Here is a 12,013-nt window from a genome sequence, read left to right on the forward strand (position 1 = left end):
CCTAAGCTCTACATTGTTCAAGGGTCAACTGTTCTTTGATTCAGTTGGTACAAGGAAGTAAAGTAGATATTAGCATCCACATTTTAAGTAGGGAAACTGCCACTTTGAAAAGTCAGTTTCACATAGGTAGAAAATGAAGGCACCAGAATCTGATCACTGGGCCCCCTCTCATTAGGAGAAACACATATGCTGTGTGTGTGATGGGGAAATATCATTGAAAATTAGCTACAGTTAAGATATCAGTTTCTTTCTCTGCTTGGGAGACACTAGTGTGCATACATTCCCACATGAGGGGACACAGAGATTTCCACATGCCTCTGTCATACCTCAGAGCAGGTAGCAAATCATTGTCACTCCTCCAAATGTTCTGAACCACCCTTTGCAAATATCCTTCCAAAAGGAAGCTGGCAGATGGGAAGCAAAGAAAATAACTCTACAAGCTGTGTGATAAGTTGCCATATTTCCTTTTTTTTCCTTCTTACCCCATTAAGTAAAATATTGTCATATCTCACAATCAAGACTGATTTGAATAAGTATCCTGATTATAATTTCATGGATTCACAGAGTTATGTGGTTCCAGTATATAACATGTTCTTTGAAAGAGAACAAAAGACTGTGTATATGTTCTTGGATTTGTTTTCTGTGTGATTATTAGTATTACAGTTCTCTGATGAATCTCCCATTCATTAGTGTCTTTGTGGTCTTCAGTGCCAACAGCCACAAGAAATAGGTATCCTGTAATTTAATATAATAAGTATTTATTGTAAATTAAGACCATTCCTCTACCACCCTGTGCCTGGTTGGGAGACTCTGTGCCACATTTTCCTTTTCTGAGAGCACTGAAAATGGGGGCTCCATTTCAGTTAAGACTTTTTTCTCTATCCCGTTGTCCATCTAAAATAGTAATCATGGCTACGTTCTTTGTTAAATCACAAATAAACTGCCTGGCTAAACAAATGAACAAGGAATGTTCTAGAGGCCTTCAGTTTAAAATGTTAGCTTGTTGTAATATTCTGACGATGATGCAATCTTCTACAGAAAGGATGACAGGGTCAGACTTGGGAGCCATTTTGATAAGGAAACTGGAAATCCTCACCCTTTTAAAAACGGACACTAATATCACATCATTGCTCAAATTCAGGGTTACATTTTCTGCCTCCCTGAGACTAATGTCACCTCTCCAAGTTGAGAACAAGAGCGGCATTTGGCATTTGTTTATCCCAAACCCAAATCGCTGACCCTTTGTTTTTAGTACTTTGCCCTTTTGCTTTCGCTTTTTTAATTTGCTTGTGACTCTCTGCTTCCCCCATCTTTTTTTTTTTTTGGTACAATGATTCTTACCTTGTCTTTCCCCAGTCCGTTTCTGACCTGGAGAGACGTGCAGCATGTTATTGTAAGGACTTCCCGTGCAGGACATTTGAACGCTAATGACTGGAAAACCAATGCTGCTGGTTTTAAGGGTGAGAACTTCTTTCATATTCTGTCACAGGCAAAATATTTTTATTTTTCCCCCATTTTAAATGGAGAGCAGGGAATAGAACCCCTCCAAAGAAACTTTAAATTTTGTGCTGACAAAAGAAGAACTTGATCTCTTAGTTAAAAATAAATAAATAAAGGCAGTTTCCTTTTTTTAACATTTAAACAACACATAGAAAGCAGATTTCCTTGGCTTCCCATTTCATAGGTCAGTTTCTTTAACAGTAACCAACTTCCAAGTATTGCCGACCTATGAGGCTTCTCATTAGTTTACTATATGCTGCCATTGATGGTCTGAGTGGTATTTGTAACAATGTATTTAAAAATTCCTCACCTTCTGAAATGATTACTTCCACTTAAATGACATCTGATGTCTCTTGTTCACTTGACTACATCAGTATTAGTTGCTAGGCTGTGCTTTCTATATATTTTGGTTTTGTTGCTTTATTTTGTTTTGTTTTCCCAAAACTTCCAGCAATAGAAATGTGGGCATAATTCTAAGGTACTACTTTATGTAAACCCAAAGTTCTTATGAAGCTTCATAATGTACAGGCTATACGTGCAATTTTTCCCATGGCTGATAGATTATAGTTTCCTCAAATCCTCTTAGTAACAGTAGCCGTTTCGTTTGTTGTCATCCATAACATATGCTACAGTCTAAAGAAAATAATTGTATAGAGAAAATGTCCTACAGTTTAGTATCTTTACTCAGGTTTATGATAACCTAAATTTTAATCCATTAATTCAAGCTACAACAAAGATTACTTTTTGTCATATCTGGAGATTTAAACTTATTCCCAAATGATCTTCTATCATTATATTTCCCTATGGTTGGAAAACAGCATTCCATAGCTCAGGGAATATCTACTGTAAAACTGAGCTTCTGGTCCTCAGATCATTGATAATAAGCTGAATAAACTTGAGTCCTTTAATTTTTCTGGGCCCCAACCTTTTCTACTTAAATGATTTAGAAGCTAATATTAATCTACATAGGATATCTTACATATGATTTTAATACACCCTTAGTGAATTATACCCAGTGTATGTAAATATTCATGCTGGAAATATAAAATGTAATTTAAAAAATTATTTGCAAGTAGCTTATTATAATCTCATGCTTTGCCGAAACCAATATGCCAGGTAAACAGTGCCATATAGGAGTTTTTTGACTAACATCTTTGCTGAAGACTTTATTCCATTTTTAGGAAAAGAAGCATATTCCTCTGCTTTTGAGTATTATCAAACACCTTTCCATGCTTGTAAACTAAATAATGCAGCAGTGTTCAATGAGCTTTTAATCTAAAGAATTGTTGGGGTCACCTTTTCTGAAGCCCAAATCAAGACTTGTCCTCAAAGTAGCAAATGTTATGTGCAGCATCAAAAGTATTTGAAATTTCAGTTAAAATTTCAGTTGTTCTAGAAAATCCAGGATGTAATTTGCCATATTATGGTGTTTCCTTTTGATTATCTTCCAATCCCTACTATGTAAATCCAGGCAGCAAAGGGGTGGGGTTTGGGGAGGGGCAAAGAAATTATCAAAACATAATCTTGGATGGTTCAACACTGCAATGTACTTCTTAGTAGAAGGAGAAGGTTCATAGACTAAGTACATTGACCTCCATGAAGCTGAGGAATCAACTTTAACCCAAATAAAAGTCTCAGTTTTACTTATTCCTTTTTGGCAACTTCAAATGAGCAAATGGTTCTAATAAAAAGTGCAACTCTTTTGAAAAACTCTGTTGGTTTTGGAGAGAGGGAAACAGAGGATTTAAACTAAATCACCAGATCCAAACCTGAATCTGAAGGGGGCTGTACACTGCTTCTGGCAAGAGGGAAAGAGCATTTTACTATTGCACGTGGCAATATTTAGTATAATATTTCACTCTTCCTTACATTGCTGCCAAGAGTAACAATTAAAGTTCACTTTTTCATAGATGAATTACCCTGAACGGTCTGGACTCCCCGTGGAATTATTTTGTAATTTTGTTGATGGCAAGCCCCATATTTCATCTAAACATGATCATAGTATGAAGAATTTTTTTTCAAGAGTTATTTTCTTCTCTACTCTAAGCATTACCATCCCCTCCCTAGCGTCCCACAAATAAAAGTGATTAAGGCAGAGGCTAGCAGGAGAAGCGATGTGCCTTGGGGAAGGAGCGAATGCAGGTCACTAGGACTGGAGAAAGATGGGCTGATTTTTATGGAATACATCGGAACGAATAAAAAATAGCAAACACTTGGAAGAAGTTTATGCAAGGAGAGCTCAGCAAGAGCTCATATTTTAAATTAGGTCAGCTGGTTTTTGCAGGCCTTTGCTTAGCAGGAACACATGGCCACATGTTTCTCCTTAGACAGGAGAAAACGGAAGTTGCCCGCAAACAGAAGCCCGCAGCTCTGGGTGCACTCCTTCTTTGCGCTCGGCGTGGTCCTAACACTGAGTGAGATGCAGACATGAAACGAATCTTAAAACACCTGTGCTTCTCTGGGCTTGCTTCTGTGCCTTCATGTTGAGCAATTTAACTTGTCGAAAGATTGGAGAAGGGGGTTTGAAACCACTAGAATTTCACAAATTGCTTGGTAGTACTCTTCTGCAGTGGAGCCATCAGTATCTACATCCATATTGGCTTTTCCTGGGGTAAAGCAAAAGCTGCTCAGAGTAGCAACCAATTATGTTTTGGGGTCTCACTATCAACAGACTTGATAGTCTTAGTTACCACTGATAACTTGGACAAGCCAACATCTACAGAACAGTGTCTCACCATCCTGGCCAAGTCAGACATCCTTATATTTCTTTAAGACCCATGGAAGGTTGATTCAAGGCAGAGAACTGAGCCAGGTGATGTTGGAGATAGACTGGTGTGGCTCTCCCTTCAAAGTAGACTTGATCCACTCTTACCCACATGTGTTAATGGGCCTGGAATCCTAGCCCCTGGAAGGGGATTCCTTCCAGTAGCTTCCTGTTAGACTGGCATGGACAGTTTACATTCAGGCAAAGAAGTTGCCCTGGATGAGTTCCTTCTATGGCTCAGTGGTACAAACCCTACTAGTAACCATGAGGACTCCTGGCCTCACTCAGTGGGTTAAGGATCAAGCATTGCCATGAGCTCGTGGTGTAGGTTGCAGTGGCAGCAAGGATCTTACATTGCTGTGGCTGTGGCATAGGCCAGAGGCTACAGCTTCAATTTGACCCCTAGCCTGGGAACTTCCATATGCCACAGGTGTGACCCTAAAAAGAAAAAAAAAGAAAAAAGAAGAAGTTGCCCTTGAAGGATTGAAGATTGTGGCTCTTGACTGACTCCTCTGTATGTTTCTCTTGAGAGTGACAGAGTGACATTGCATACTGATGAGCTGGGTGCAGAGAACTTTCTTCCCCTTTCCATCTCCTCTCGTTAAGGTCACACTCTATATCAATGATCCTATAGTAAGATTAGTTCATAGTGAAGGGAGCCCCAAAGCTGCAAGCCACTCATGAACATCATTATGCAAATAGTGTCTTAATTTTTAACAATGTTAATTGAACTAAGATGACTCTTTCTTGCTGCTTCTTCAATAATAACAATAGTAATAATCGTAATCTCTTATAGTTAAAATATCTTTTGCAAAAGATTTGTTTTTCAAAAGACTGTCTAATGAATGCATATGTGGAAACTAACCTTATTTTGATTTCTTCATTCTGTGAACAATCACAGCTAAATTTCAGACACCGCCTTTTGACTTTAACCCTCCTCCAGATATAGTTTAATAATCAATGGCATGAGAATAGGAAGGTATTTGTATGAGGCTACATGAATAGATGTGGTATTGGCCACTAGAGAAGTAAAATCCAAATTCCAATATTTTGCTACTGACCAATGATTGCAATGCCAGGAGATGACTTTGTCATTAAATTGTTTATTTGGATGTCTTGCAGGATTATGTCTTTCTCCTTTGATTCCCTTATTCCCTTCCCTTTGCTCTTATGAAAAGTTTTTTTTTGTTGTTTTTTTTGTTTTTTTTGTTTTTTTTTTTGTCTTTTTGACTTTTCTAGGGCCACACCTGTGGCATATGGAGGTTCCCAGGCTGGGGTCCAATCAGAGCTGTAGCCGCCGGCCTACGCCAGAGCCACAGCAACATGGGATCCGAGCCTTGTCTGCAACCTACACCACAGCTCACAGCAACGCTGGATCCTTAACCCACTGAGCAAGGCCAGGGATCGAACCTACAACCTCATGGTTCCTAGTCGGATTTGCTAACCACTGAGCCATGACGGGAACTCCAAAAAGTCTTTTCTGGTTTTTTTTCCTACTCTTTAGGACCTCCCCGCTACCTGATCCTTAAATTGTGCATATCAGGTTTAGAAGTGAAGGGGTTTTGCCATCTGGGTGGTTTTCTTCAAGGAATTTAATTTATGCAGTCTCTTCACTTATTTGTTCACAGATTTTCCTGCACACTTTCAGCAGGCAGCCCAACACATGTTGAAGTGTACCCAAAGGGGAGAAGTGCGAGGAAACCTCAGGGGGCCCAGGACATCTAATCTGGTTGCGCTGTGATTTACACCCAGAGACAGACACTTTCTCTGTACTTTTTCCTCCCTCAGTCAAGCCCAACCAGTCTACCAGGTCATGTTTAGCAAAGTGTCCATGGGAGTTCCCGTTTTGGCGCAGTGGAAATGAATCCAACTGGTATCCATAAGAATGTGGGTTCAGTCCCTGGCCTTGCTAAGTCGTTCGGGGATCCGTCGTTGCTGTGAGTTGTGGTGTAGGTCAAAAATGCAGCTCAGATCCCATGTTGCTCTTGGCTGTGGCTGTGGCGTAGGGCAGTGGCTATAGCTCCGATTAAACCGCTAGCCTGGGAACTTCCATTTGCTGCAGGTGTGACCCTAAAAATACAAAAAAAAAAAAAAAAAAAAAAAAAAAAAATTCTGTGATCCTTCTCTCATCATCTAAAATGCAGCCCCACCTGAGCAGGAGGCATCTAAGGAGACGCTGTCTCTTGTGATGTGCCATGTACATTTTGACCAGCTGTTTGTACATAGTGGTTATGTGGATGACAGAGCCATGTGGAGGGCTTAAATTCCACGTTCTACTAGAATCCATGGCTCATAGCTTTTCAAGAAAAATCACCTCCTTCCTACTGCTTCAATCTAAAGACCCTGCAAATTTACCATCCCTTTCTCCCCCAGTCCCCTGGGCTGTGCTGGCTGAATCTTTCCCCTAAGTCCTTAGCTCTGGTTGGCGGATGCAGTTATGAGAAATACAATTCATTGCATGCAATATTGGTGCTGTAGTTGTTTTCAAAGTGTCTGTATTTGGATATTATGACTTGATGTTATACACTTAAAGTCTCTTAAATCTAGGAACAGGAATAGACATCAGATAATAAATTAGGAACTTCTGTCATCTTTACTAGGCGAAAGAATGAAAAAAATGTCATTGAAAATCAAAAATGACAACTAAGTGAGCGAGGTTACCACGCCTTCCATTTCACTGCCCTCCCAGACTATGTAAGTCTCTTTTTTTCTACCAGCATGTTGCTGAATACCCCCATCCCCACTGACTCTTTCTTTGACCACAACTAAACTACTCAATTTTTTTTTTTTTTTTTAATTTCTAACCAATTTCCCACCAGGGTGAAAACAATTGACAGTCTAACATGACTCCTTAGCCTCCAAGGCCCTTAACTTTTAATAACCTTTATTACTTTTAATTGCCATCATTTTATTTCCACTCCGTAGGGCTGGCAATTTTAAGATGTTCCAATATATTTTCAATACCTACCTGTCTTGCTTTCGGTTTGTAACACTTATTTAAAAAGAATCAGAAGTGCTGAAACCATTAAGCATGCCATGTGTTGAATTGAAACTAAAGGTTTTGAAATGCGGTGTTTGCATTTTTGCTTTTTTTTCTCTTTCTTTCTTTCTTTCTTTTTAGTGCATAAAGTGATATTTGATGTGTTACCATTGGAAAGGGTAAAGCTATATTGTATTTGATTACTTCACTGTACAAGTAATATTTTATCTTTGCCACCTAGCATGCTGATGTGATGTTGGTAGCTATAATTAAAGCTATATAGTGTACCTTAATTGGAAATCTAGACATCCTGTTCTGAAGAAAGGTCAAAGGGAAATGTTATTCCTCTGGTCAAAGGGAGTCTAAGAATCAGATGCTTGACTTCAGTCCTGATCTTATTTGCAGGAATGAGACATTTAGTTATCTGCAAATGCAGAGATGAATGTAAATAGATTTGATTCTACCTAGTAAAATTTATTCCCTAGAAAGACCACTTGATTTTTCTTTTGAGGTTCTGTGTTTTATTCCATTGCACTCATATTCATTTAATATATATTAAAATATTTCATTTTTGTATTTATTATTGAATATGAGCTTATTGTCTTGCTCATTTACTTTTTAAAAAGATATGAATCACACATCATTTAGAGATTTTACCTTTGTTCTTTTGTCTGGTGAATGACTTACCTAGATATCTACCTGGGCATAGTAATCTAGAACCCCAGACAGCAAACTGCTTGGTTATTGCTTAATCTAAAATTTTGTATTCAGGAGTTCCCATTGTGGCACAGTGGTTAACAAATCCAACTAGGAGCCATGAGGTTGCGGGTTCGATCCCTGGCCTTGCTCAGTGGGTTAAGGATCTGGCGTTGCTGTGAGCTGTGGTGTAGGTCGCAGACGCAGCTCAGATCCCGCGTTGCTGTGGCTCTGGCCTAGGCCGGCGGCTACAGCTCCAATTAGACCCCTAGCCTGGGAACCTCCATATGCCGCAGGGAGCAGCCCAAGAAATGGCAAAAAGACCAAAAAAAAAAAATAATAATAATAATAATAAAATTTTGTATTCAAAATGTCCACTTGTCCCATCAGAGTGTTCCATTCATGCCATCTAAATATGTGAAATATTAAAGTGTTTTCTGCAAATTTGAAATGTTTTCTCCATCCTAGTCTTTGAATGGTAGTGTTAGATTTGTTACACTTTGGGGTGTGATCTGTTTTGGTTTTTCATTCCTAAATAAAAAAGTTTTAAATGCATGTGGTTTCACACTCAAAATCCATCTTCAAAATAGAATTAAAATGATGATTGCATTCTATGATTATTATCTCTTTACCACATATAATTAGTTAATGAAGAGGATTATGTTTGGAGTAGTTTTGTGGTTTTTCCACAACCTTAAGAACCTTAAATTCTAGTAGCTTTTATTGATATTTTCTTTGGCCTTTGAAGAAGCCAATTAAAGTTTTTGTATCTTGCTTTTTAGAATATGGGTAATAATACCAAACATAATGAGAAGGCTAAGTTGAATGAAAAGGGCTATGAAAATAGAATATACCAAATATAAAAGGAGTCTTGAAAAAGAAGAGAGTCTTAAAAGTGTATTTTCATATGTCACAGCTTTCTACTGTGAAATGAGGATAAAGATAAGGAACGATGTTGTGAATTAGAAGGCTGTTGGGGGTTGAAATTAATTAAAGTATCTGAGTGCATGAGAGAAAATGTATTAAGGACTTTGTAGTAAAATTATCCCAAGATGTCTTCATACCTTTTATCCCATAATTGCATATCGATTACTATACTATAATAATATATAAACATAGTTATATAAATTTAAATTCAGGAGTTCTGAATTGTGGCGCAGTGGAAACAGATCTGAGTAAGAACCATGAGGTTGCGGGTTTGATCCCTGGCCTTGCTCAGTGGGTTAAGGATCCAGCATTGCCATGAGCTGTGGTGTAGGTTGCAGACGTGGCTTGGATCTGGCATTGCTGTGGCTCCGGCATAGGCCGGCAGCAATAGCTCCACTGGATCCCTGGCCTGGGAACCTTCATATACCGCAGATGCAGCCCTAAAAAGACAAAAAAAAAAAAAAAAGATTCTGTTTTACAAATTAATTTTAATGTTTAAATATCACCTTGACTTCAGCCCACTAAATCTTCAAAGTTGTAATTAATTGTTTTAATATAGGAACTAGGGACAGAAATCTGAACTGACTATCAATGTCCTGTCTTCTTTTAGTCATTATGCACTATAAAAGCTGTAAGCATAAAATACGATTTTTTATTTAACACTATGCAAAGGCTTGTATACTTAAGAGAGTTGATGTTTCCTTTTGTAAATCATCCGATGAAATTTGATTTTGCTAATTCTAATGAGGCTGGACTTCCTTGGGTATTTTTAAAACTCTTCTGTCAGTAAATGGGTTTGGCTATCCTTAGTGGTAGCAAAGCTTGAAATTTTGTGGTGACAATTGATACTTTAGACAAAAATAAAAATTATCAATCCCTAAACTCAGTAATTACAAAGGATGATTGACCAGGGCCATGCTGTTTGCAGACCAAAAATATGTTGTAAGTATAAAGGAATGAGATGGATTTCATTGAATCACTAATAATTGGATTCTGAATCCAGTTCCAAAATAAGATACCCAAAAGATTTAAGCCAAGACAGTCTTATCAAAATACAGAAAGACACACTATATGTACATTCTCTTATAGAGGCTTTTAAAATTCAACAGTCATTTTTTATTTGAGGTTTTGTTTATTTAAAACAAAAGAATTCACTCAGCATAGTGGTTTGGAGCATGGGCTCCAGAGTCAGATAACCTAGGATTGAATGCTAGGTTTATAAACAAATAAATAGTACCTTTGGGAATCCACATACATTCTTAACTTTTTTGGAGTAAATTTACATTATAATGAAAAGCACCACTTTAAGTCTACAGATGTATTTGTCTATATCATCATCACTGCAATGAAGGTATAGAACATTTCCTTCACTCCCCAAAGTTCTTTTGTGTTCCTTCTCATCCTTTACCCACAGCCCAACCTCACCTTAAGCAGCCAAATATACTTTCTGTTATTATAGATTATGTTGTCTTTTATAGACTTTGATATAATTAGAATTATTTATTACTGGCTTCTTTCCTTCCGTATATTTTTTGAGGTTCATCCATGTCATTAAGTGTATGAGGAATTTATTCCTTTTTCTTACTGCATAGTATTCCACCATAGACATGTACCACAATTTGTATAATCATTCGTTTTGCATGGCTAACTTTTCTGTTATTTTTTATTGAGGTATAGTTGATGTATAATATTATATGTTACAGGTATACAGCATAGTGATTCAGTTTTTAAAGGCTGTATTCCATCTATTGCTATTGTAAAATATTGGTTATATTTCCTGTGTTGCACAATATATTCTTTTATAAATAATAGTTTGTACTTCTTAACCCCATACTCCTATCCTAGCTCTCTTCCCTTCCCTCTCCCAACTGGTATCCACCAGTTTTCCCTCTGTATGTGTAAATCTGTTTTGTTTTGTTTTTTTTATTATTGTTATACACACTAGTTTGCCTTTGGTTTTTAGGCTCCACATACAAGTAATATCATAACAGTATTTGTCTTTTCCTGTCTGACCTAATTCATTTAGCTTAATACCCTTCAGGTTGATCTGTGTTTTGCAAATTTCAAAAAAAAAAATTTTTTTCTTGATGAATGGTATTCCATTTTGTGTGTGTGTGTGTACACATAACCACATCTTCTTTATACATTCACCTGTAGAATGGACCTTTAGGTTGCTTCCATATCTTGACAATTGTAAATAATGCTTCTGTGAATATTGGGTTGCGTGTGCTTTTGTGATTAGTGGTTTCAGTTTTGTGATACATACTCAAGATATACTCAAAAGTAGTTCTATTTTTAGTTTTTTGAGTAACCTCCATACTGTTTTCCAGTGTGGCTGCACCAATTGATATTCCTATCAACTGTGTACAACGGCTCCCCTCTCCAAGGATGATTTTATTGTTTCCCATTTAGGGTTGTTGTGAGTAAAGGTGGTATGAATATTCATGGAAAAGTCTCCGTGTGGGCAAATTACAACTTTTTACACATTACTTTTTAGACAGTCAGAAAAGGCCTAATTTAAATAGAGACTTGGAGGAATAAGGCTCCTTTACAAATGACTAACCACATGTAGAACATTTGAGACCAGGATACAGTGCATACAAGGTCTGTTCAAAGAAAAACTAGGAGGCCATCCTAGCTGGAGTGTGTGGCAAAGGGAAGAATGAGGAAAACGGTATCATACAGAGTTGAGCATAGATACTCAGGGAAAATGACCATGTACATTTCATACATCATTCTCATTTAGTACTGGATTCATAAGCAGTTAATATTCTGTGAATATTTTTGTATGATAAATATATGCATATATGTGTGTGTATATATATATATATGCATAGAGCTTTAGCCATGCTGAGTAACATGCTGTGTGTGATTTAAGAATAAAACTAGCTGCACTTTCCCTCACAAATATGACACTCATGTATTTCTTGTAACACTTCTGTCCTCATCTCTGTAATCTATTTTATTTGACTTGCATTCTCATTTTCAATTTTCAGTGATTTTAGTTGATGATTCTGGATAAAGGTTTTAACTTCTTTGTGTTCTCTGCTTTTCTAGAAGACTACTTGGATTTCATCAAACAATAGATGGGCTCAAACGTTTTGAACAAAGCACAATGTACTGATTGCTGTGTTAATGTCATATAC

At 37.4% G+C, this 12,013-nt stretch overlaps 1 protein-coding gene across 4 annotated transcripts in view; it reads left to right on the plus strand.

Moving 5' to 3' along the window:
* Positions 1 to 12,013, plus strand: part of PCSK5 (proprotein convertase subtilisin/kexin type 5) — a 454,731-nt gene that overhangs the window by 232,746 nt on the left and 209,972 nt on the right. For all 4 annotated transcript variants that reach the window (XM_021064998.2, XM_021065005.2, XM_084988113.1 and 1 more), the window contains exon 10: positions 1,357 to 1,460. In XM_021064998.2, the coding sequence (XP_020920657.2) occupies positions 1,357 to 1,460 (104 nt within the window). The remainder of the gene's footprint in view (positions 1 to 1,356; positions 1,461 to 12,013) is intronic.

This window comes from Sus scrofa, chromosome 1 (genome assembly GCF_054392235.1).
Source record: "Sus scrofa isolate SSC_HxYL_T2T_F1_AM1 chromosome 1, Sscrofa_HxYL_maternal_Yorkshire_Landrace_v2.0, whole genome shotgun sequence".
Taxonomy (NCBI): Eukaryota; Metazoa; Chordata; class Mammalia; order Artiodactyla; family Suidae; genus Sus; species Sus scrofa.